General features: G+C 43.0%; 1 protein-coding gene and 1 long non-coding RNA gene across 5 annotated transcripts; one reads left to right on the top strand and one right to left on the bottom strand.

Annotated features, from left to right (window-relative positions):
- On the bottom strand, window positions 1–26,540 carry slc12a8 (solute carrier family 12 member 8). 4 transcript variants are annotated; one of them, XR_004556247.1, is made up of 14 exons: window positions 26,400–26,540; window positions 25,338–25,442; window positions 25,104–25,250; window positions 23,241–23,432; window positions 17,560–17,791; window positions 12,122–12,235; window positions 11,799–11,886; window positions 11,201–11,288; window positions 10,313–10,459; window positions 7,796–8,563; window positions 7,592–7,709; window positions 6,219–6,279; window positions 1,048–1,303; window positions 1–954 (listed from the first exon to the last, which is right to left on the bottom strand). XR_004556247.1 is itself a non-coding variant. In XM_034134570.1 (14 exons), the coding sequence occupies exons 2-14, from the start codon at window positions 25,434–25,436 to the stop codon at window positions 1,135–1,137; spliced, it is 2,151 nt and encodes a 716-aa protein (XP_033990461.1). In that variant the 5' UTR covers window positions 25,437–25,442; window positions 26,400–26,540; the 3' UTR covers window positions 987–1,134. The 4 variants fall into 4 exon arrangements, 3 of the variants coding, with proteins under 3 accessions (XP_033990461.1, XP_033990462.1, XP_033990460.1); XM_034134570.1 differs by lacking the exon at window positions 1–954 and having other exon boundaries at window positions 987–1,303; window positions 7,796–7,893; window positions 7,966–8,563; XM_034134571.1 differs by lacking the exon at window positions 1–954 and having other exon boundaries at window positions 987–1,303; window positions 7,614–7,709; window positions 7,796–7,893; window positions 7,966–8,563.
- LOC117485869 lies at window positions 20,855–25,023 on the top strand. Its single transcript, XR_004556248.1, has 3 exons — window positions 20,855–21,076; window positions 23,085–23,158; window positions 23,251–25,023. It is a non-coding gene; the product is annotated as an uncharacterized LOC117485869 (long non-coding RNA).
- Window positions 26,541–26,564: the final 24 nt, after the last annotated feature.

Genomic DNA, 26,564 nt, shown 5'->3' with positions numbered 1-26,564 from the left:
GCAAACCACTGTGGTGTTTTACTCTGGCTGCATCTGCTGCCTTCAGGTGTTGTCGGTTTGTTTGTTTTCAGACATGAGAGCATGTTGCTTTAGAGTTTTAAGACCAATAATGCTATCGTCTCTATTACAATTACTGCTGGGAAATAATAAATCTGTCTCCAACACATTCCACTGAAAATCATCCCGAATGTCTGTTTTTGAATCATGCTGTTAAAGTTCATCTTTTAGCTGGAGCCATGCTGTTCTAAAAGCCTGACTGTTATAGGATATGGTGTTCTGGCTTGGATCAGTGAAAAGTCATGACCAATTACAGTATGCTGGGGTAAAATCCATATAATAAACATGGTCCAACTCATTGGCCCTCTCATCCAGAGGTGTCTCCTTCATGACATTAAGAAGTCTTTACCACCACTATAGTCCTCTGCAGACCAGGTAATGATGAGGAAAGGTATTCTCTTTACAGAGAGCCATGTGTCTCTCAGCAGGTTGCACCTGATACCAAAATGCGGAGAGGAAGTGGTTTTCACAGCTTTGTTGTCAAGCTGCTAACAGTGCAACAGTTCAAAACAAATTCACCCAAATAACACCACCTTATGTATTATGACATACTGTATATTCATCATGTTTTACAAAATGCATTTAACTTCTGGTATAACCTTTATAAATACAGTCTAGGTATAACACAGCAGATCAGACACTCTTCCTCTTCCTTGAATATCTCTAAATGTAAATATTATTTTTTCATAGGATGGCTGAGATTTATTCGGCGTGTTCCTCAAGTGGTTCACTTCGATGTTAAATATATTCAGGGATACATTAAAACACACAAAAATGCACATGGTTTTGAGATTAAAGCGTGAATCTTGTAATACAGGACCTTTCTTGTCCACTGCTTTGATTTTCATCAGATTTATTTGCAACGACCCAAAGTCCACGTCTGAAAGGTGATGTCAACTAGTAAAGGCAAACAAAAAACGACTAGGAAATATTGTACACATGCAGAATGAACTCATTTTAATGAAACCTTTGTAACATGTGTGTACGTACGCTGCATGTGGCCCACACGGATTGAGGCAGGAAATGTGGTTTCAGGCTTACAGCTACATGAAACAGAGGCAGAGTTAAGTCAGTCAGTCAGTGGGCTGGTGGTTGCACCATTGTCTCGGTTCTTATGAAGGACGATTGGTGGTATCGGTGACGAGAGGCAAAGTCTGCATTTTCCTCCGTCAGCTGCTTGGTTTTCAGCCCGACCCCGGACAGAGAGGGGGTGACTACGATCTCATCCTGAGGGGACACTTTCCCCCTGAAGACAGGGAGAGAAATAGGCTTTAGGGACATAGGAAATTATGCATAACTGGAAAAATATGTAGATCACATTTCTTAGTAATACAACAATTCATTGATTAAAGGTGGGGTAGGTAAGTTTGAGAAACCGGCTCGAGATACACTTTTTGTTATATTCCATGGAATGCTCTTAACATCCCGATAGCAATGAATATCTTAAGTGCTTTGACAAAAAATCCATAAAAAAAGTCATCTGTGGAAGCCGTAGTATTGTAAAAAGCACGACCAATCATTTTAGCCGGCCCGGCTAAAATAACTGGATGGCCTACCTGCCTGTCAGCCTTCCATCTGTGCACAAACTTATCTTGTGCCCTCATTGGTCATGTGCGTGTTGGAAGAGGGGCCCTGTAAGGAAGTGGCAGATTTTTTCCGGCTGTGTATTTTCAAATTCTAGCGCACTCGAGCTGGTTTCTCCAAAATGACCTACCCCACCTTTAAGTCAGGCATTTACTTTTTATTTAGTTCCTTTATAAATGATCTGGACAGATAACTTAGACATTCTTATGATGAATTGCATCGTCTTATTTGTCCTACAAGCAGTCATTCTTATAACGGGGGGTTACGTATTGTAACCCTAGTTATATAAGCACAGGCAGAGCCCTCTACCGGACTGTATGGGTACTACTCTCTATCATGCTATGCGTGCATTCACCTACTGAGTTGCATAAACGTAGCCGGCCAATCAGGGCGAGCCTACCTGAATGCACGCGCAGGCCCCTGTCGTCCAACAACATCGACCCATCACACTGCCCCTGACCGTTTTTTGGCTAATATCCACCGCACCCCCACTTCGGTTGTAACCATGGAGAAGTCGGGGCCGCAGCTTGGATAAGGCACACGCTTACCTCGTGTAGAGTGTGCATGGACGATAGTGGGGAGAGTCCTCCATCCCTGTATGGGACTTACTGCGCACCATGTTTCCCGGGTCCCTAAGGAGCATGGGAACAAACATAAGCGCATTATGTCCAGGGGGGGTCAGATACCTACTGACCCACAGCCCCCCCCCTCTCACCAGTCATGTGTTACCCCGGCAAGCACAGACGATGAGAAGGAGCCAGACATGTCCAAAAGATAAAACTTTATGAAGGGGCCTGGCGTAGACCAAGACGCCGCCGTGCATATATCTTCTACACTCACGCCGCTGAATAAGGCTGTTTGACACAGCCACAGCCCGTGTAGAGTGTGCACGGACCCCAGTGGCTCTCCCCGCCCGTCCATAGGCATGTGTAATGCACTCGCAGAGCCATCCTGTCAGGCGCCTCTTGGAGAGAGCTTTTCCAGCCACACCATCCCCAAAGCACACAAACAGCTGTTCAGTGCGCCTAATGGCAGCCGTGCGCTCTACATACATTACATTACATTACATTACATTACATTACATTACATTGCATTTAGCTGACGCTTTTATCCAAAGCGACTTACAGCCAACACATTTCAAGTGCTACTCAACTGGCTTTAGATAAGACAGTCCTTTATTAGTATACAAGTGCTTTGTTAGTAATTCTATCGCTCGAAGTGGAGTCGAAAGAGATGAGTTTTCAGTCTGCGCCGGAAGATGTGTAGGCTTTCTGCTGTCCTGATGTCAATGGGGAGCTCATTCCACCATTTTGGAGCCAGGATAGCAAACCGACGTGTTTTTGCTGATGGGAACTTGGGTCCCCCTCGCAGTGAAGGTGCAGCGAGCCGTTTGGCTGATGCAGAGCGGAGTGCACGTGCTGGGGTGTACAGTTTAACCACGTCCTGGATGTAGGAAGGGCCAGATCCATTCACAGCATGGTACGCTAGTACCAGTGTCTTGAAGTGGATTCTAGCAGTTACTGAAAGCCAGTGAAGGGAGCGGAGGAGCGGTGTGGTGTGGGAACATTTTGGAAGGTTGAAGACCAGACGAGCCGCTGCATTCTGGATGAGCTGCAGAGGTCGGATGGCACATGCAGGTAGACCAGCCAGGAGGGAGTTGCAGTAGTCTAGGCGTGAGATGACGAGAGCCTGGACCAGAAGTTGTGTCGCTTTCTGGGTCAGGAGGGGACGTATCCTTCTGATGTTGTAAAGAGTGTATCTGCAGCAGCGGGTTGTAGCAGCGATGTTTGCAGTGAAGGACAGGTTGTTATCTAGGATCACACCCAGATTCCTTGCAGTCTGAGTCGGGGAAACAACAGAGGTGCCGATGTTGATTGTTAGGTCAAGAGTGGGACAATCTTTTCCCGGAAGGAAAAGCAGTTCAGTCTTGTCAAGGTTGAGCTTGAGGTGGTGAGCAGACATCCACTGAGAGATGTCTGCTAGAGAAGCAGAGATGCGTGCGACGACCTGGGTCTCTGAGCGGGGAAAGGACAGAATTAAATTGGGTGTCATCAGCGTAGCAGTGGTATGAAAAACCATGCGGGCTAATGACTGATCTGAGCGAGTTTGTGTACAAAGAGAAGAGGAGGGGACCAAGAACAGAGCCCTGAGGGACCCCTGTAGTTCATTGACAAGGGTCGGACTCAGACCCTCTCCAAGTTACCTTATAGGTGGTCTTTGAGGTATGAGGTGAGGAGGGAAAGTGCAGAGCCTGAAACTCCAAATTCTTGGAGAGTGCAAAGGAGGATCTGATGGTTCACCGTGTCGAATGCAGCAGACAGGTCCAAAAGGATGATGACAGAGGAGAGGGAGGCTGCTTTAGCAGTGTGCAGTTCCTCAGAGACAGCGAGGAGAGCAGTTTCTGTGGAGTGACCTGCCTTGAAACCAGACTGGTGCGGATCCAGAAGGTTGTTCTGATGGAGATAACAGGAGAGTTGTTTAAAGACAGCGCGTTCAAGTGTTTTAGACAGGAACGGGAGGAGAGAGACAGGCCTGTAGTTTATAACATCAGACGGGTTGAGAGTGGGTTTCTTTAGGAGAGGGTTTACTCTTGCCTCCTTGAGACTGTTTGGAAAGTGACCAGAAGTTAGAGAAGTGTTGATGAAATGGGTGAGAAACGGTAGAATATCAGGAGCGATAGTCTGAAGGAGGTTTGAGGGGATAGGGTCCAGAGGACAAGTGGTAGGACGGGCAGAGGTAATGAGGGTAAGAACCTCACTTGGAGAGAGAGGGGAAAATTAGGTTAGTGTGTGGGTGAACGGTGGGTCTGGTGACCCAGTGGTGAGTAAAGGTGAGTCAGAAAAAGAAGAACGAATATCATCAACCTTTTTTTCAAAGTACTTAACAAAGTCGCTTGACAGAAGGGAGGAGGGGGAAGGGGCTTTGCGCGCTAGCGCACGCACTGGGCAGAGGAGGTGCAATTTAGCCTCCCTGGTCCCAATATGGGGTGGAAGATTAAAGCCACCTAACTGAATAGCCCTGGACCTGAACAAACTCCTTAGGCTCTTGGGAGCAAAGGAGGGGTTCGGCCTGAGTGTCGCCCCGCTACGGTCACACCGGATCAAAAGACAACTTGGGTGCACCGACAGAGCGGTCAGCTCGGACACTCTCTTGGCAGAAGTCAAGGCAAGTAGCAACGCTGTGTTCCATGACAGTGCTTTCAGGGAGGAGAGCTCCAGAGGCTCAAATGGTTCTGTGACCAGAGCCTCGAGCACCAACGGCAGGTCCCATTGCGGGGAGGAGGCATGCACTACTGGGCGCTGCCTCCTGACCCCCTGCAAAAACCGCGACATAAGCGGCTGACCTGCCTCCAAATCCCTCATGGCAGGACGAAATGGCTGCTGCATAACCTTAATTGTGGAATGAGCCAGCCCCCTGTCCACCAGTATCTGTAAGTAGGAAAGAATAGAGCCCAACGTACATGAGGCTCTAGACTCCTTCCTTCACACCATCGCCGGAAACCCGCCCACTTTGGCCTGTAACAGGCTGTGGTGGATCCTGCTCCGCCCAACCTGCTGCCTGTGGGAGCAAATGGGCCGCCAGGCTTTCATCGAGGGGGGGCACACCGGGACACGCTGTGTCCGTGCGGTCCTGCACCCTGAGCAAATCCGCCATGCCAGCCACCGGAGCCCTCGTCCTCAGAGGGTGCCGCCACGTCGCCTCCACACACTGCCAGATATCTGGCAACGGGGGCGAAACAAAGGCCGGCTGGGCTGGCTGAACCGGGCCATAAAACCCCTGACGGAGGCGGCTCACCGGTTTGGGTGGTAGCGGAGGGGGGAGCGGTAGACCCACACGCTCCGCCGCCATGGCCATCACCAGCGGGAAATCCTGACGGGCAGATCTGCGCGGTGGACCCTCGTGGACGCCGGACCCAGAAGCGCCCGACAACGAGAAGTCCTCGTCTTCTTCCTCCTCGACAAACGGGGCCGCCCGGACCGTCGGAATGGCGAACCAGGATGGCACCTCCTCGGCCACCTCCTGGTCCTCCATTTCGACCACCTCGAGCTCCTCCTGGTCCTGCGCCTCGTCCGGCGACACATAATGCGCCTGGAAGTGTTCCAGGCGATGTTGGCGTCTGAGCCGCGGGAGTGCACGACAGGCACTGCAGGACGGAGAATGTTTGCTGCCCTCCACCGCGTGGTCAGGCCCCAAACACTCTAAGCACAAGCGGTGGGGATCAGCGCCCGCAATTAAGCCCGGGCATGTAGGGCAAGGCCGATGTTTGAGGAGTGGTGAGTCCATTCTTTCACTTTCTTCTATCTATCTTCTCACCTTTAGCTTCAGTTGTTGCTGCTCGCTGAAGAGAAAAAGGATGATGGTCGGAGGGCGTAGCCGCCTTATATACTGTGGGCCTGCGCGCGCATTCAGGTAGGTTTGCCCCGATTGGCCGGCTACGTTTACGCAACTCAGTAGGTGAATGGACACATAGTATGATAGAGAGTGGTACCCATAGAGTCCAGTAGGGGGGCGGAGCCTGTGTGAGATATAACTTGATTCTTTACTGATCATTATGTATCATAGCAACCACACAATACCTGCAAATGCTTTTCAACGATGACTTGAGCCACACGAAAAAGCTGAATCGAGCTGCAATACCTGAAAATAAATCAAAATCAAAACTTATCTGGAGAAATTAGCTCAATGGATTGGTTATTTCAAAAACTAGCCTCAGTTAAACCATTAAAAACACATGCAATCACAGTGATATATTTACATTTTCTGAGTTTATTGTGTCATAATTTGAAGTTGTAACAGTGCACAGAGGAGTGGTTATGCACAGCATCACATTGACCACCTGTGGGACAAGTGTTTAACACTTGCGGAGCTTGTGCTCAGAAATGTTGTGAGTCAGACAGCCAAGACACGCTGCACTGTGGTGAGTTTATTGCACAGATGCTGCTGGGTGTCTCATCCAGCTATTCTAGAAATCCTAAGCCACAACAGCTGCCAGCCTGCCAGGCAAAAAGAGTGAAAGTGATACTCCCAGAAAAGTGCCAGTGAACGTTACCAGGTCACATTACAAATGAGCGCGGGGTGACACATGTAAATGCTTAAAAAGGTAAATAGCACATCAAGAGGTCTATTGTTGAACATAATGGGATAATCTAGAGCTAAATATATACATACAAACAACAAAAAAAGAGGAGTAAAAGTAGCCCCCGACTTGTTTTATTTTTTGAAAGTAGCTCTCATCCTAAAAAAGGTTGGTGACCCCTGATCTAGATGATGTAAAAATCGTGATTCAGCTCTTTTTTTTTTTACATCTACAGACTACTCATACTTTTATACAAGTCCTAAGACATTCAAATATTTAGAAAGCTATTCTTTTTTTTTTAAATTGCTTTCATTATCTGAGGTTATATTGTCAGTTAAAAGAATATCCTAGTTTTCCTTAGAAAAACAAATGCTAGCCTTTACAATACATTTAACTCGATTGTATTTCTACAATTGGAACAGGCATATGTATTGGCTCTGGTCTGTGTAAGTTCATTGATTGCATCATATCAAACCCGAGCTACGCTGACTGCCACAATCTATCAGACACAATCTATCAGACACAAAATTGACTAGGCCACAAGAGCAGGCTAACATTAGCTATTTGTGCAAAGTTAAGTGCTGCCTGGTATACAGTGTCAAAAAGCTTTATTAAAATCAATGTTCTATTGAAGTCTGGCATACAAAGCTGGAAAATGCTGCACATGTGCAGGTGGTTTATACGAAAAAGACACAGGAAATCCCCACAATATGTTAGTACAGCATTTCATCATCTTGTATTTTCCATCCATATTGCATATGCTTTTTATCTGGGACAGTCCTGTCCAAATCAGGACACATGGTCTCCATGACAGGACCTCTCATCAAGTTAAGCTAAATGTGTCTCAACAGGAAATGAACTGATGGAAATCACCTATAGGTAGTCCAGGACTCACTTTCCCGATGTAGAAGAAGAGCAGCAAGGCTAAGACTATGTTTGCTAAGGCATAAGCCCATTGAATAACAAACATAATCAATATGGAGCTCAATGCCTGAAAGAAAAAACATATAATAACTTAATAATTAATATGATCTTATATTATACCATAACAACAAATGAAAAAAGGTGTTTACGAACCCCGATTAGAGCGACCCAGTGGTTGCAGAATTTCGCATATAACGAATCCTGCATGGGTTTGATTTCAACGCTCAGCTGCTCCGCTTTACCTCCGGTAACTGAAAGATTAAATATAGGGTCAGGTTGCTTAAAACACACAAGACAAACACTGAACTCTATGAGCTGATCACCTGGGCTGTGATGGGGAGGGTCACCAGCTGACTCCTGTGGGTCTTCTCCAGCCTCCTCACGTGGAGCAGAACTCATCTCCTGTACGTTCTCCTCAGGGAACATATTCCTGGTTAGGTCCAAGCCAAAGCTGTCCATCAGCATCTGCTTAGGAGTGACTTGAGTTTTTCTGCCTTTGCATCTACTGCTCAGCTCTTGCATGGAGGAGGTCTTCTCAGCCCCAGCATCAACATTTGACACAGGGGGAAATATCTGGTCCATGTCCTTGGTAAACTCCAGCAGAGTGCCTTTCATTCGCTGCGGACTCTCCCCTCCACCCCCATAGCTCGGAAGAGATTCCTTGATCAGAGGCCTGGAGCTCTGCCTGGTTGACCCACGCCGGTATCTTTTGGCGGGGGCTATGGTATCCCTCTTCTCTTTACTCTGAAGCTGGCAGGTCATGGCCACACTGAAGTAGGAGTAGTCGATGAAGCTGTAGGTGAGCATGAAGTTTATGGAGACGATCGGAGCCAGCACGTTGACCTGACCGATGAAAATGAAGGCCATGGTGAGCAGACTGGTCAGACAGATACCAGCCACGGGAGTCCTGTTAGGGCCTTTCTGTGAGAGAGAGAGAGGGACACAACAATGATGTCAAAATCAATGAAAAAACGCAATAATAGAAACAAGAAATGTGGGGAAATGTAATGTAAACTGAGTGTCCAATGGTGGTCTGGTGGGACAGGAATAGGATTATAAGATGAGAAAATAGTTTCCTTTAGGCTTTAATTGTATTTCTGCTGTTTGTATTATTATAATGTTTTCATTATTTTGTGGTGCCTTATTTATGCATGTTAAGGAAACTTTGTGTCACATTCGGTACATAGGATATCGTCTTAATTCTCCAGATTGAGACACTGTAGTATTATAACTTCAACCTTTTGCCCAAAAACACTTAAGTATAGGCATACTAGGGACAAACAGCCACCTAGAGGGACATCTGAACTTAAAGTTATATTTGAGAAATATAAAACCAAACCAGTAGAGTTTAGTAATTGTTTTAACATGTGATTTGCTAACCAGCTTGCTTTTACATCCCAGGTCCTAACACACAGTTGAAGGAGCACTGCTGTGCGCCTGGCGGGCCTCCAGAGCACACAGCGGAGCTGGGCCCTGCCCGCCGCCCTTCCTGCGTTTGTTCTGAAGCTTTGATTTGGGCCAAGATGTCTAGGGCCTCATTCCAGCCCGCTGAGAGAGGTCAGACACTGCTGCCACCCAGGGAAGTCTGAGGAAAACTGGGGTGGACGGGGTCAGGATGTCAACGTGACCGAGAGTGTGTGCGAGTGTGTGTTGTGTAACAGAAGTAAGTCTCGACTATTGGCTGTTATGCAGTCAGTAAACTCACTTCTATGGAGTGGAGTCTGCACTCTATAGTTAGGCAGTCCTGTCACTGTTTCCTGTTGAGTACACCCACCACACCCCCCTGCACATCCAGACTACACACACTCATTAGCAGTGGTGGAGGAGGTACACAGATCCTCTACTTACTCTAAGTGTGTGTACTAATACTAGACTTATATACTAAAGTACAAATTACATGTCTGCATTGTTAAATTAAGTATAATCAGGAAATTAAATGTACTTAGAAATATACTTTTAAAACATTCAAGTATTATAAGATCAATAAATGCACTTTGACGATTAAATTATATTGTTTTAAAAGGCTGTGCAGCCATCAATCTTCTTCAAGCGTGGCAGTGTGCATCTATACTTTTGAGAGACACTGCTTCACATAGATTTCATGACTTCATGACTCTAAAACTAGGAAAATCTCACTATCCAAAATAACTGAATGCAGAGGCATGAATAAAAGCATCTATGAGTTTGCTTAACAATGGCATAGTTATAATCATTAATAGCACATTGTACCATTCCTTTATTAGTTGGTCTTTGTTTTCCGATCTAATGCATCGCAGGCCACTTAGACTTTTGGCCTATTATGTGTGCAAAGTAGTGCTACGACTAATATGTCACTCAGGTAAGAAAATGTCCAAATTCCAGCCAGACACTACAGGCAAGAACATCACCTTTTCAATGCTATTCACCTGTGATGTCTCCCCTTAGAAGTGTGGGTTTATGCTGATGTAGGAGCTGCTTACTTCGATCATCCCTTTACTGCAATCATGTAAACAGCTAACGTAAATGTGACAATTTAAAAAGGTAACGTTTTGCTTCAAATAAGTAAACTTAATGGTGCATATAAGTACGCTCTCACTCAGGGTGACTGTAGCTTATATCTTTCACTGTACTGTTCATGTCCAGACATCCCTCCCTTTATGGTTCCATCCATCCATCCATCCATCCACCTACCCCTCTTCCCAGGAAGGCCAGAGCGGGGATGACCCTCTCCTGGGCGATGCACTGGAGGATCCTGGGTGCTGCGTACAGGCCGCCCATGCAGGAAGCCAGGGAGGAGATGTAGAGGCCCAGCAGAAAGAGGAAGCCCACCAAGGAGACCTGGAGGAAGAAGGAAAACAAACAGAGGGTGGAAGAGGATGGGGTGGGGTCGAGAGCTCACAACAGCTACACCCAGTTCGGTTCCGCTGCAGCCAGCCCCTTGTGAAAACAATGAGAGCTAACCACTGATGAAGAAGTCAAGGATGTTAAAAAGAGTACGTGATGGGTTAAAGTTAAATAAAGTATTATTGGGAGAGGGAGTTTGTACACAACAACCTTTGATCTAGAGTCTACTAAACTCTGGTAATGTGAATGTAAATAATACTATTTTGCGCTGAATCACACGTCATACATTTTGACTTGTCTGTTGATGATTATCATTCCTATAATCAGCCTTGAGGCTTCACCACCACTAACTGGCCTGCTGTGAAGCTGTGCACTCTAATCAGCAGTGGGACATTCTAAGTATGTTCCTAACAGTGTTAGGAAAAGTGCACAGTGTGAAGTGGACTGTGTGTTAGTATGTTTCCGACATTGGACTACTTGTCAGATTGTGAAAGCACTTAAGTGCTCAAGGCAACAAGTGGGGGTATTGGGACGGGCAAAGTATTTTTCATATACTTTAACCTGGGTTTTCAGTTTGAGTCAAGAACATTCATTTAGTCAGAACCTGAACTATAACCACGTCAACAAAGTGAGGCATCGTGGGGAATCCCCTCACCTCAGCCCTTCTGATGAGAGCGCCTCTCTGACGGGGCAGAATGGAAACAAAGACTGTGGGGGGGGGGGGGGGGGGGTTACCTTTTCTGCTATCAAGAAGTCATAGCGCAGAGCTTCTCTGGTGCAGATGGCCCCCAGAAGGAAGACAAAGACCAGATACAGGAACCACCTGTGGGTCAGCAACAGTACATCACACAGGATTATTAACCACAGCGGCTCTCTCACTATTAATAGAGGGATTGTGTAATCAAGCAGTGTGTGATAGGGCGCACGCTTGATCTCTCCAGTGGATATGGAAAAAATGCCCCTTTTTGATAGAAGATACCACAGAAAGTGATCTGAGAGAAACATTTGGAAAGTACCACCTAGGATGATTCATACCTTGAGGAATAGACTCCACAAATTAAAACTATCATTGTAGTATGACATGAAGTTAAAATTAATTCTGTAAGATAACCATTTTTATGTCGTGACATGTTGATCAACAGCTTCACATTTTGCCACAGCTTTTCTCTGTAGCTCAGTGTTGATGATTCTATAGTTTTCAGTCTGTGCACTTAGTGGTGCTAATTTTACAATAATAAAATGCACCACAAAGTGTGCGTACGCGTGTGTGTGTGTGTGTGTGTGTGTGTGTGTGTGTGTGTGTGTGTGTGTGTGTGTGTGTGTGTGGTCCTACGAGGTGAAGACAGCTGCCAGTGTTCCCACAGGGATGTTGTGTTCAGGACGCTGAAGGTCTGAGCTCATGTTGAAACCTGCCATGACCCCTACAGACGCACACACACAAACCACAAACATGAATAACACATACTGTACAATACAAATGTATTTTCACACTGCCTTTAGTTGCAAAACAAATGAAAAGTGGGACCGATTCTTGACTGTCAAAGGTCAAATAATGTGTTTCTTATACATACTGCACATATACCATGCAAAGAGTAAGTGTGTTACTGCAAGTTTTCACAATATTAGATTAAAAAGAGATGATGGGGTCAGCCTCACCTGTAGCAGCAGGGAAGAAGACCCCAAACACGGTGAAGAAGCTTTCTCCTGAGGTGTAGTCTGGCAGTGTGTTGCTGCTGAGCAGCCAGGGTGAATAACCAACGAAACCATGTTCTGAGGAAGAAGACAACACACAAATACTGTAAATACTGAATCTTTACTGGATTAACTGTCCAAGGTATCAACAGTACACATTTGTTAACAGAAGACATCATGTCCTTTTAAGTAACTTGTTTGATTGATCTTGAAATTAACTAGCTAATGGGCATGATATATTTTCTATAAATCGAAAAGCTTTTGGTTTTTAAACTTTTCTTGAATTCATATACATGACAGAAGATCTTTTTTAATAATGTCCCAAAAATACCTTGAATGCATCCACAAATTGCAGATGGTCCAGTCTCATCTGCAATATCGGCCATATATGATTTAATTGTTAAGACTGAATGCTTTAGATTTAACATAACATTCTGATAAGACAAAGGACAAACAGACAAAAAACATAACTCCCCAAATGGCCAGTGTTATAGGCTGCATGCGGGACGCTGTATTGCAACCTGCAGCCACAGTATGATTTAACACTGATTTAAAAGTTATCATTATTGTGGTGTTTTTATTTGCTTGATTTCATTTTCTTCCTTGTTAAGTGATTAATGGTGAGTTTTTGCACTGCAATTCTTGGAAAAGTTGAAACTGAGTGGAAATGTAAACACATCATGTCTGCACTGGGGATTTTCCCAGGAAAGACCTACAGTATCAGACACAACGATTTTAAAACCATATCTATGATAGGTTCTTAAAAATATTGCATTTTGCAAGTATTAGTTAGAGGTTTTATAATTGAAACTTCATGTTTATGTTCATATTTAACTTTTTATACTCCCATAAATGTGGTGCAGCACTACCTGATCTCAGATTTTGTGACTTTAATTTGAAGCCTAAAGCATGTATTTTTAACAATAGGTAGTTTGACACTTGTGAAAGTATGCAGCCTAAGTCATGGTCAGTGAGTTCAGTGTCAGGTCTTTGTTTGTCGAACGTGCAGGAGGAGATTGTTCTGCATTGCGGGGGCCATTTAAACCACACGGGCTGAAGGGCAGGCCCATGTTACAACACCGGACATTTCCCCCTTGGTTATCTTGCGATGGGAAAGAATGTGTTCTCTCGGATTAATGACATGTTTATCCAAAAGGAAGTCGCCACCCTTTTCAGAAGCTCAGCGGCTTCCAAGTTTGTGTAAAAGAATGAGAGTGAGCAAGAGAGGGAGACAGAGAGAAGAGAGAGACTTGTTTTTCTTTTGTTTAACACAAAAGCTAAAAGCATAAGGTCTGAACAAATCACTAACTACAAATGCACATGTTCAGCAGGAGAAGAATTTAAGGAGGCCGTACAAACCGACATCAAATGGAACAAGTTGCCCAGACTCGTGTTCACCCTGTGACCCTGTGAGACCGCCCTCTGTCCAAACAGCCAGAACAGATCCAGGGCACTCAGGGTCCAAGTCTGCATCATGGGCTCCCCACCCATATTACAACATGCACTCCAGCATCCAACCATGCTTAACTCTAACTGCTCAGTTGAGTTTGTTAGAAAACTATGAACACAAAATGCATTGCTTGGATACACTTCCAGAGTATAAACAAACTTGTTTTTCACAAACTTTGGTGCAAGTTATTTAAAATCATACAGCAAAACAAAATGCCAACTAACATGTAGTAGACTGTAAATTCTACATGGTTAATCACATTGTTAAAACTGATCATGGAGAAAAGCACTGTTGGAAACAAAACAAAAGCATTGCCTTGGTCGGTGTACAAACAGCAGAATATATGTAGATGGCAGTGTACATATATTTTGCACAGCAACCATTGTTTTTTTTGTTTATTTCAATGTCTGTAAGTTTATGGTAATTTGATGAAGGATATGGCAGGATACAGCCTCACTGAGATGGTTGGAAAAACTGTAAAACAAACAGCTATTAGGGATTTCACTTTTTATATCTTATATTATAAGACAACTACCAGTGATGTGGGCCGACCTTAGTATGAATAAAAAACATCAGTCTGCTCTAGGGAGGCCTACAGAGCAATAAAGATTTCAGAAAGCTGTGGTGACAGCAATCATATTACAGTATCATATTGTCTGAGGAACAAGTGTATATGTGGAGTGGGGCTCCTCTCTGAACTCAGCATTCCTCTGATGCAGACAGGAATGTGTAGTCAGATTTCACGAGGCCTCTCCCACACTGACCAGTATAAAGTGTTGTGCACGGAGCACAGAGGTGGGGCAGGTCCCACTGGGATGATTGAGAGCTATATATTATAGTGTTGGATGGTGGGGAGATGGTGTGGCGCTCTCTGGAGGAGCAACAGGCCTCAGATCTCAGTTCCGGCCTTCTCTCCTTGTCATTTTCCAAAAATGTGGGTGAGCCTGGTTAACACCCTAAACCCCAGATCATAGCAGCACATTACGACTTCCTGTTCTGTTGGGAATAGGCTGCAACTAAAGGGACTGGGTGAGGTTGGATTGCATGTGTGCACCACATTCAGAAGGATTTGTGGTTGAGTTATTCTGCTGCAGAGACAATGTGTTGGCAGTGTAACTAACCAAACTAAATCATTTACGACACAAATACTACAATTGTGAAATGAATTCTCCTCCCATCAGGGATGATAAAGCACTATTTTTAAAGTCCACCTGTCTCAGTGCTGCAGGAAGGACTTGTCATTATCAGTCCCTTAACAGATCCTTAAGGCGGGGAAATGTGGAAGCGAGGTCAGCCTACAGGTTAAAGTTCATGTTCATACAACACCTCTAAAGACTTCTACACATGAGTCGTCAGCTTCACATGTTCAAAAATAATGGCCAAGAGCTTTTGACAGAATAAGGTAGAGGTCTACTGGTTGAAATATCACGCCCATCCAAATAACAAAAATGTTGATTTTTCTAGCTGTTGATGCTCACAAACCCTAGTAATATAGTCTTTTCCTTCAAATGTATTTGCTGTTGATGTTCAAAAGCCACAAAATCAGGGAAATATAATCCTTGACACTCTAGATAAAGAAAATGTCTGTAAAATAAACACTAAAAAGGCCAGGGTGAAATCTTCAAGCACCTCATATTTGTCTGCCACAATCCCAACACTAAATGTATTATTTAAAAACAGAACATGTTCAAGTTAAGGAAGCTGAAACCACTGAAGGTTTTGGCTGTTTGCTTGAAAAACACCCTTAAACCATTAATCTATTAATTGTCAAATCATAAAGCCATTAATTATACTATTTCAGATCATGAACACAGACATTTTTTTAAAGCAACATTTGCAAACAAGCCAGTATCCCAGCGTACTGTTGATATATAATGTCAATTGGAAAACATGAAATGAATGGGAGTGATGTACCACAGTGAACATAAGTGGACGTCTTATCAAACTGTGACCACATGATTTTGGTGGTGGCTCCTTTTCTTCAGGACGGGCCTCCAGATTCAGTGAGGGCAGACAATCTGGGCTGTTTCATCCAGCTAGGGGACCTGCTGGTGCTCTGCCAGCCATGAGGTCACCACAACTCACACAGAAGCTCTTAATTGGAAAAACCTGGAAAAACCATTATGCCTGCTACTCCCTCAAAACTTCTGCAAACCAGCCTACTGTAATATGAAGACGGCTGGAGGTTGGGAGTGGTGGACAAGTTCAGGTTAGGGGTCCTTGTGGTTTGCTATAGGAAAAGGCAAAAAAATAGGACTATTTTTTTTAATAGTGTGCACTTTAGGTTACCTTTTTCAGTTTCTGCTTGTATCCAAGTAATAGGGTCTATTTGATGTCCTATTCATAAAAAAAAAAACAGGATTGACTCCTGGAACACTTTTCTCTTCCCACTGGACAGGACGTTGATAATCAGTGAGAACAGGAAATGTGGGGAAGGACTTCCTGACGGCCAGCAAAAGAATACAATCTACTCAAAAAGGCAACATTTCCTCACCACAAAAGACACACACACACACACACACACACACACACACACACACACACACACACACACAACACACACACACACACTACACACACACACACACATCACACACACACACACACACCACACACACACACACAGCACACACACACACACACACCACACACACACACACACACACACACCACACACACACACACACACACACACACACACACACACACACACACACACACAGCACACACACACACACACACACACACACACCACACACACACACTACACACACACACACACACACACACACACACACACACAACACACACACACACACACACACACACACACCACACACACACACACACTACCACACACACACACACATCACACACACACACACACACACACACACACACACTACACACACACACACACACACACACACACACACAACACACACACACACACACACACACACACACACACACACACACACACACACACACACACACACACACACACACACACACACACACACACACACACACACACACACACACACACACACACACACACACACACACACACACACACACACACACACAATTTTCTAACTAAAGCAAGAAGCCTCTGAAGGCAGGGAAAGTATCTTTGGAGAAAACGAGTAAACTGACAAAACTGGGAAAAATCTGTATCAAAAAGATTTGAACTCAAACACCATCCTCCTTAGAAAATGATAAATGATACTACAGCTACACCTGCTGGCCTCAACAGGTCACTGCCACTCACCACTCAAGTTAACAAACAGTCATTCCCCAATGTTTCCAGCAGGCTTTGGAGGTTGAGCAAAATTATCAACATCTCTCCATAATATGACTTAACTCATATTTTATCAAACAGTAAAAATGCTGTGGAAACTATAAAACAAGGAGCTACAGTAAGAGGAATTTGACATCAACTCAAAATATGCGTTTGAATTGATATGATTTTCATATTTTACTTATGTGTATGCTGTTCTTTCCAAAAAATTATTGCTAACCTGAATGTTTGTAGCCTTTGGAGCACTATTGTTTCTTCATCGCTCCCTATACAGACAATTCATCAACCTTTCTGCAGTAGACATTTATTTGTTATGCCAGAAAAACACAGTGGAACTAATAACATTAAACTTCCTAATTGACTTAAATAGCAATGTGTTTTCCCTGATATGGTAACTGCTGTTGAGATTTCTCAATGGTATTTTCTGATGACTTGGCTACTCGGTTAATGATGTTAAGATGTCCTGGAAGTGCTTCTGATTGTAAGTGTCTACTACATGATTAATTGTAGCATGGCTAAATAATGCTTCAAAGGCTCTTATATCAAAAATATTAGAAGACACAAAACATGGATACTGATTTAACCTTCTCACGATCCCTGTTAGCTTTTCACTTTACCCTTCTAATATGAATATATCCACATCTCTACCTGGGTCAAGGTGCGTGAAGGTGCCGATCACAAAGTCCAGTGTGGAGACGGCCAGCACGGCCAGCAGCAGCAGCTGGAGGCGAACGATCCACTTGACACCGGCCAGGTTGATTCCCAGCAGTGCCAGCAGCACTACCGCTGACATGCCGCGCACTGCCCACTGACTCTGCAGACCCAGCAGCTCCGCCACTGACTCGGAGAAACCTGTGATGTACATGGCTCCAGCTACGCACTGCAAGATGGGACGCAGCATGAGAGATAAGAGAACATAAGAACATGTATCACGGTCACCATCTAGGCTTTTCAAAATAGGACTAATAAAAACCAACACATGCTGGAAATGCAAGAAAGAGGCATTAAAAAGCAAAGATAAAAGTTACAGTGCAGTTTAAGATATGAATATATCAATTAAAAGCAGCGGCAAAAAGAAAAGTCTTCAGCCTGGATTTAAAAGTAGTAAGAGTTGCAGCGGACCTGCATGTTTCTGGTAGTTTGTTCCAGATATTTGGAGCATAATAACTGAACGCTGCTTTACCATGTTTAGTTCTGACTCTGGGGACAGAAAGCAGACCAGTCCCTGATGACCTGAGAGTTCTGGATGGTTCATAATTTAGCCTTAGGTCAGAAATGTATTTTGGGCCTAAACCACTCAAAGCTTTATAAACCAGCAGCAGTATTTTGAAATCAATTATTGACACACAGGAAGCCAGTGTAAAGACTTCAGAACAGGTGTGATGTGATCCACTTTCTTAGTGTGAGTGAGGACTGGAGCAGCGGCGTTCTGAATTAGCTGCAGCTTTCTAATAGATTTTTTAGTGAGACCTATAAAGACACCATTACAGTAGACAAGTCTACTGAAGATAAAAGGATGGACAAGTTTTTGCAAATCCTGCTGTGACATTAGTCTTTTTATCCTAGATATATTCTTTAGGTGATAGTAGGCTGATTTAGTAACTGTTTTAATGTGATTGTTGAAACTCAGGTCAGAGTCCATGACTATACCTGATTTCTGGCTCTATCTGTTGTTTTGAACATTGCAGACTGAAGCTCAGCACTAACTTTTATACGTTCTGCCTTGGCTCCAAAAACCATTACCTCAGTTTTATCTTTGTTTAATTGGAGAAAGTTCTGACACATCCAGTCATTGATTTGTTCAATGCACTTACTCAGTGTTTTAATTGGATCATAGTCTCCTGGTGAAATGGTTATGTACATTTGGGTGTCATCTGCTTAGCTATGGTAACTTATTTTGTTGTTTTTCATTATCTGAGCCAGTGGTAGCATGTAGATGTTAAAGAGAAGAGGCCCCAAGATGGAGCCTTGAGGAACCCCACATGTCATATTTGTCAACTCAGATTTGTATTTACCTATAGATACAAAGTTGTTTCTGTCCTTTAAGTAGGATTCAAACCAATTTAGAACTGTAGCCGAAAGTCCCACCCAGTCTTCCAGTCGGTCTAGTAATATGTTGTGGTCAACAGTGTCAAACGCAGCACTGAGATCTAATAATACTAACACTGAAGTTCTGCCACTGTCTGTGTTTAAGTGGATGTCATTGAAGACCTTTACAAGAGCAGTCTCAGTGCTGTGGTTTGGTCGAAAGCTTGACTGGAACACATCGAAACAGTTATTTAAATGCAAGAAGTTACTCAACTGTTGAAAAACTACTTTTTCAATGATTTTACCTAGAAATGGCAGGTTTGATATTGGCCTGTAATTGTTCATTACTGAAGCATCTAGATTATTATTTTTTACGAGCGGTTTAATGACTGCAGTTTTCAGGGCACCTGAGTGAAGAGACTTGTTTACTATACTGTATGAAGTAGATCTGAGGCCATGCAATGAAAAACATTTTTGAAAGATCCTGTTGGAATAATATCAAGGCAGCAGGAGGAAGATTTCAGAAGTTGTATAATGTCCTCTAGGTTTATCATTAATCTGATGGAATTGATTTTAAGTGGACACAGGGACAAAACATTTGCTGCACCTGATGCAGAGGCACTGACTGCTTGTCTAATTTTCTGAATTTTGTCAGTGAAGAAGGAGGCCAATTCATTGCCTCCTTTCTATCCAGGTGGATAGAAATTCAGTGGCTACTGACACGGAGGGGTTTGTTAGTCTGTCAACGGTAGCAAACAAGGCACGTGCGTTGTTTTTGTTTTTGGCAATGATGTCAGAGAAGAAAGACTGTCGTGCAATTTTCAATTATAAAAGCCAAGTCTCTCTTTATAGATTTAAAAATGAACCTGGAGATTTGTTTTTCACCACCTGCGTTCAGCTTTTTGACACTCTCTTTTTTCTGTTTTCACGCTCATGGCCTTTCTCCATGGAGATATTTTCTTGCCAGTCACTTCCTTTACCTTAGTTGGAGCAATGGCATCTATAATCTTTTTTATTTTTTAATTAAAATTATCTACTAGGTCATTTACTGAGATGTTAGCAGGGGCAAGTGTGGAAGAAAAATTCTGAGTAAACATTTCCCTAGTATTTTCAGTTAAATATCGCTTTGATGTTACCTCTTTTTGAACATTTTTGTGAACAGAAATAGAGCTCTCAAAGAAAACACTGGAATGATCAGAGAGTGCAACATCAGTCACCACAACAATATTTAGACCCTTTAAGATAATTAAGTCCAGAGTGTCCCCCTTATTGTGCGTGGGCTCCGTCACATGCTGAGTCAGTCCATAGTTATCAAGAACACAAAACAGTTCTTTAGCCCCTCTGTCCTGGAGGAACAGAGCTCGAGAGGAGCATTTCAGCTGAAGGGCCACATATTCAAAAGCAGCAAAGTTCCCATAAGATGTCTTCCTGCATTGAAGGGAATCATTGTACAAAATAGCAACTCCACCTCCTTTCTTATGCATTATTTCCTGACTCATAAAACTAAAGTTGGGAGGGGTTGATTCGATAAGAACAGCTGCACTGTTATTTTGTTCAATCCAAGTTTCTGTTAAAAACATAAAATCGAGATTGTGCTCAGTGATAAAATCATTGATTAAAAACGTTTTTCCGACCTGACATTTAATAAAGCTAGTTTAAGTTTGTTAAATACACTATCAGTCAGATTTTTTAAACTCACACAAACGTTTGAGCGCTTCCTGTTTCTAAGCTGATTCACCAATCTCAATCTATTACCTATCAACACAGATATCGGCAAAGCTACTGGCAGGCAGGGCCCCGGCATGTCCTGGAAAGAGTTGAGAGTGCCATACGCCCTTGAGCCTGGACCCAGCACATATCAGTAAGAGTTTGCTGCGTTTTGTACACACACATTCTTATCAGGCTTCGGTGACCGCAGATGGTATCTTGAAGGGGGGGGGAGGTGGTTGATGTAGGCACGGTGATGAAGACGGGGGAGATGGTGCGCGTCTCTGTGGGCGTTGTTGAGGGGCGGGGTTAAAGGACATGCTGCCAACCCTGCGTATTGCCTTAATGCGGTCATTGAACTCCAGGAAGGAATTGGTGCCATCCTGTATCTCCTTCATGTGTTCAGCAATCTCCAGGAGGGTGGGCGAGGGTGAGTAGAGAGAGCTGTGGGGTGAAGGAAGAGTATCCAAAGGTGATAAGGGGGGGTGAGGGGCGGTGGAGACTCCTCCATTTGTCTCATAGGTTTCTCATAATCAAGACATTCCTCAGGCGGGTGCAGTGATACATCTTCAAGGTTTTCTGCGCGATGTGTTGTGTCTTTCTCTTGTTTTGATTCCTCTTGTTGATTGTCCTTGGCAAAGGGAACAGATTGATGACGCAGGCAGTTGAATATGTTAGAGATAAACAATTTCACTCCTGACTTGTTCAGGCAAACTCCATCTGCCTTAAAAAGATGTCTGCGGTCCCAGAAAAAGTTAAAATTGTCAATAAAATGGACAGAATGGTCAGTACAGGCAGTTGAAAGCCACGTGTTCAGTGCAAACAATGTGCTGAATCTCTCCACTCCTCTTCTGACTGGCGGTAGAGGGCCACTGATGAACACCTCCGCATTTAGAGAGCTGACAGTTTCCAAAAAACATTTAAAGTCTTCTTTCAGCACTTCTGACTGTTCGTTTCACAACATCATTTGTTCCAATGTGCAGTACCACATTTTTTACAGTCGGATGTTCAGCCCCAATATGCAGGATCTTCTCAGACAAGTCAGAGACCATATCCTTGGGAAAACAGAGTACTTTGGTGTTGTTCTTACTACACAGACTTTGTACATCTCTTACAGCATAGTCACCCACAATCAGAGTTTCAGGCCCAGTCGTTAGCTTTCCCTCTAGCCTTTTACTTTTGGAGTAGCTATTGGTCCTTACCCTGCTGTGTGAAGAGGACAGGTTATCCAGGCCATTAGAAAGTGATCTCCGGTTCTGGGTCAGCGGAGTGTATCTGTTCTGTATTGGCACACTTGGTGGTTTAGGAGGATTGTTTGTAGTTCTCCCTTTAGCAGCTGTCCACGGCTGCTTCCTAGTATGAATAGGGGTTGAAGAGGCGCTCTTCCTGGGTGATAACAATGCAGGCCAGCCGGTCGCATCACAGATTTCAGAGCGCTGGGCTCTGCCTGTTATTCGTCCTCCCAAATACCATTGAAATGATTTACTCTTCGGCCTTGCACCCAGAGATTTCGAGGGAGGACTACCACTTGTAGATTTATTACCCGGTACACAGCCCTCCTGTTCCTTGGAATCCTTGTAGCTGCTAACTAGCTGTGAGTTAGCATGCCCTTTTCCATTCTTTTGCAACACTGGTAAAGGGTGTCATTCCAACATAGTTCATTCACTTCCACGTTAAATTCCAACCGCTGCATTTTCATTTCCAACACAGCCATCTTCTGTAGAAGTTTGTGGAAGTCATCTGTAGAGAACGGAGGCATTTTGCTGCCAACTAGCTAAATAGCATGCAGTACCAGGCTTTAGCTGTTGCTAGGCCACGCTACTGTAAGGCTGAGGTCGTCGTAAAAATATTGAAATATGGCTGAAACCCTCCATCTATTTATGAAGAGTAACTGTCCCAGTGATAAGTTAATGTCCAGGAGCCGCTGCTCAAAGTTATCAGAAAAGAAAAATAGGAAAATCAGCATAAAAAAAGTAAGCAGAGGCAAGAGCAAGCAGAAAAGCGTCTGCTTTAGAAATGTTTCATTAAAACTTTCTTTCTTAGGAATATCCTTTCCATTATCCCCACGTTTATGCCTATTAAAACAGAAATTCCATAACTGACAAAAAGTGCTCATTCAGTTTTAATGGCTGGGATAACCTCAGCTGCCAGAATTATATTGAGACACTGGAAATTACCCACAATCCCAACATTTAACGAATGGAAGAATCTGATGAGTGAAACAGCATCATATGAGGTTATGTTAGCAAGAATGAGGGGTAGAGGACCTGTGGTTCTAGGAAGTTGGGATGACTTTGTGGAACACCTGACCTCTAACTGGTAGCCTGACTGTTATTCTAATCAAGCATCATTTGTTGTTATTATTTTTATTTTATGATCGCTGTAGTGTCTGATTGGTAATCTTACACCTTTGTATTTTTCTGTTTTCTTTTAACCAGGTACACTTAACTAACATGTTTTGTAGCCTGACCTTCCTCTTTCTGTATGCTGTACCATGTGAGCTATGTACCATGTATGTTCATAAATAAAAACTTTAATAACAAAAATAACATGTATCACAGCTCACATCTAATTGGTCTGGATTTGTTTCTCACCTGTCCAAAGACGTAAAGGAGGCCCACTGTGCCCCCGACCCGGCCACCCAGGACGGTGGAGATCATGGAGTACACTCCTCCACCGCCAACACCGCAGTGCTCACACACTCCGATCCCCGACATCACCGTCACTAAGGCAAACAGCACGACCAAGGAGACCAGGAACATCCCGAGCATCACGCCTGTGTTCCCCTGGATGATGATGATGGAGACAAGATGACACAAAATACTATCCCATGTGAAAGTGTTGCACATCTGCAGCATGTAACTCATCAACAGCTTTAAAAACAAAATATTTGTACACAAAAAATCATATAGTCTTTTACTTTCAAATATATTTGTATTTGGGTCTAAAAACCAATGAATGAGCAACGCAATCAAGGGAATCTTATCCTTAAAACTCTGGATAAGTATTACTTTTTTTAAAACATACAGTTAATTGCATATTTATCTTTGCAGGTACAGAATGAGTAAGACCAGCACTGCAATTCATGATAAATCTTCTGGGGGATCCAAAAAAAACGTAATCTGCAGCTTTAAATTAAAATATTTTATATTTATTTTATAATAAAGAACCAAAGCACACTTTGTAAATAATTCAAGCATGCTTGTATCATATTCTCAAATATTTATTCTGTTAATGTCTCTGCACATTTTTCTCATTAACCAAAATAATTAGTCAATCTTTTGCTTCTAATGTAACGCTCCTGTGTTCAAGCTGTAGGTAAATGTGTGCAAAAATCGATATGTCTTATCTAGGAGAAACTGGAAAGAAAATTGTTACCCGCATGATATTTGCTTTAAACTCTCTCACACTATTATTTGCAGAGTTAAAAACATATGGTTAGATTTCTGCTTTAGTATAATGGAAAACTAAGGATGATAAATTATGTTCATGTTTGGAAGACATTCTGGTGACACACACTTCACTTTCGCACAATAAGTAGTGAAAGAAGCAAGTAATTTATGAGGAGATTCCTCTCACTCACACTCAAGTTACTGTTTTTCTCACATGGCAAACTATGTTTAAGCTGTCAAGTGTAACTCAAATGAATGTAGTAATTAAGATCATAGAGTCTCTGTGCTGAATCCGGAGATGACACATGCACATTAAAGTGTTTGGGATCATCTGATGCAGTGACACATACTTAATGATGGTTGCAGCTAAAAACTCAAATCAAACAGCCTTAACAGAGCTAGAAAGATAAATGTAAAGTAGAGCCAAGCCCAAGCTTGAGTCTACAGATTATAAAAGGGAAAATATAAAAATAATCGGTCTTCCAATAGCCACACATAGTTGATTTCTAATTAGAAAAGTCACTATTTATTTGCTCTTCGAAAGCACCTGATTGCACCAGTTGTGTACACTATATATGCACTCCCAAATGCATTTCAATATAATAATATTGAAAGGGAATTCCTTTAGGGAAGACCATAAAAAAAAGCTTACTGAAGGGTTCAATCTTTGGGCAGATTCTTTATTGTTTTCAAAAGATAAAAGTAAAAGAAGGAATTTGGAGGTGGGGGGTTGCTCCAATGGACAACACTCCCAACATATTACCGATTCATACTTAAAGAAGGTAATCTCTTTTACATTAAGCTGAGGGCAAACTTCATCACTAGATGCAGCTCTAAGAGAACAATAACATTCAGCATACATTCACAAAATGTAAGGATTATGGTTAAGATATAATTTAATGGAAATTGTTATTTTTTGTAATTTTGTCTCTTCAATAAACAAATGTGTTGCTTTTCTGTTGATTAATAAACAAGAAAAATGTGAGTGTGTAGTCAAGCTGTGATTATTTCCTAATATGTACTGTAGATAGAAGAACCAAAAGACAAGAAGAGAACAATACTAACCACAAGGAAGCCGGTACGTAGGAATAGCACCACACCAAAGATGTTGATCATGCAGGTGGTAAATACTCCATCCCAGGTACCGAAGAGCACCGGCTCCCACACAAACAGCTTGATCCTCCACCAGGGCTGGCTGGACAGCTGCAAGCCCTGCCGAAGACAAACAACAGTCACAGAACTGGCTGGTGTAGTTATCCCAAAATCAACAAGTCAATATAATATTTGAGGAGCAAATACCTGTGCATCTTCATGAAACAGATCATGGACATGTGAGTTGGTGTCAGTAACTCCCCCCTTCAACAGGTCTGCCCTGATTCCCTCCGGCAGGGTTTCCATTACAACCTATAAATGTGAATAGCTGTGGTAAACTTCAACAGGTGGGCTTTTTTCTTTAAATTAAGCATAGGTGTAATATCACAACATGAAGAAACTCGATTAGGGTTTGAATATATTTCAGACAGCTTATTGTTAGAATTAATTAATAAGTGACCACAGCACATTAGTTGTGGACATGAGTTTGTGTTGAAACTGAAATTGGTCCCGCCTGTCATGGTTAAACAACAGGCAGGTGCAACACGCGGACACCCGGATACACCTGGGTGTGCTCGTTGACAATAGGATCCAGACACTACAGCTAATTCAGTAATTAGCTAGGCTACTATGTTACCACAAGCTAGATAAAAATAAACAAGATTAAGACCACAGGCCGCAGTTTACGGTGAAATACTAGAAAGTATATGCCAACAGAATTGGCATCAAACAGCGGAAAATATTGTACTATAACAGTCTTAACTTACTTTTTTTAGTTTAGCTAAACAACCGTTTTTCTTTGCTAAATATATTTTTGGGGAACCTTACTAGTCGTCAGCAAAGAGAGACCGTCATATTCAAAGAAAATTAACACAATGTAATGTTTCATGGTGGCCAAATGGAAAATTAAATGGAAATAAAAAGTATGCTCCAGGTTCTGAGTCACTATTATTTAGTCTTAAATGAGACAAAGACAAAAACGTAACTATGTGGCCACTGGCCAGACAGTGAAACACAACGACAATCTTTAAAATGTTAATGTTGGTGAGCTTAAGCCTTTAATTGAGCAGCAAGCATTCAGTAAATACATTGATTACATTTGTATGAGGCAAAAACTGATACTGACAATTATCTTTGTTTTACATTATGGCGTGATACTCAGTTTCTCAGCTAACGTTAAACTCAACAGCTGGCTAAACCTACCTTTCAGAGTCCCTTATCTTTCCATGCTAAAAAAAAGAGGAATAGTCAGTTATCAACTCGACATACCAGTTCATTGTTCCTCAGAGATGTCTCCAATCAGTGTAAACAGGACTCCCAGCTCCTCCTGCTGTTAGTGTTTGGTGTGAAAACGACCACAGGCTTCTGGTAACTTTTGATAGTTAGCCTACCTCCCAGGGTGTGTTGCTGCTTTGCTCCAGGATCCTGTGTTAG

Source organism: Trematomus bernacchii, unplaced genomic scaffold, assembly GCF_902827165.1.
Source record: "Trematomus bernacchii unplaced genomic scaffold, fTreBer1.1, whole genome shotgun sequence".
Taxonomy (NCBI): Eukaryota; Metazoa; Chordata; class Actinopteri; order Perciformes; family Nototheniidae; genus Trematomus; species Trematomus bernacchii.
The sequence above is the reverse complement of the archived record's forward strand: the minus strand, read 5'-3'. Positions and strand labels throughout refer to the sequence as shown.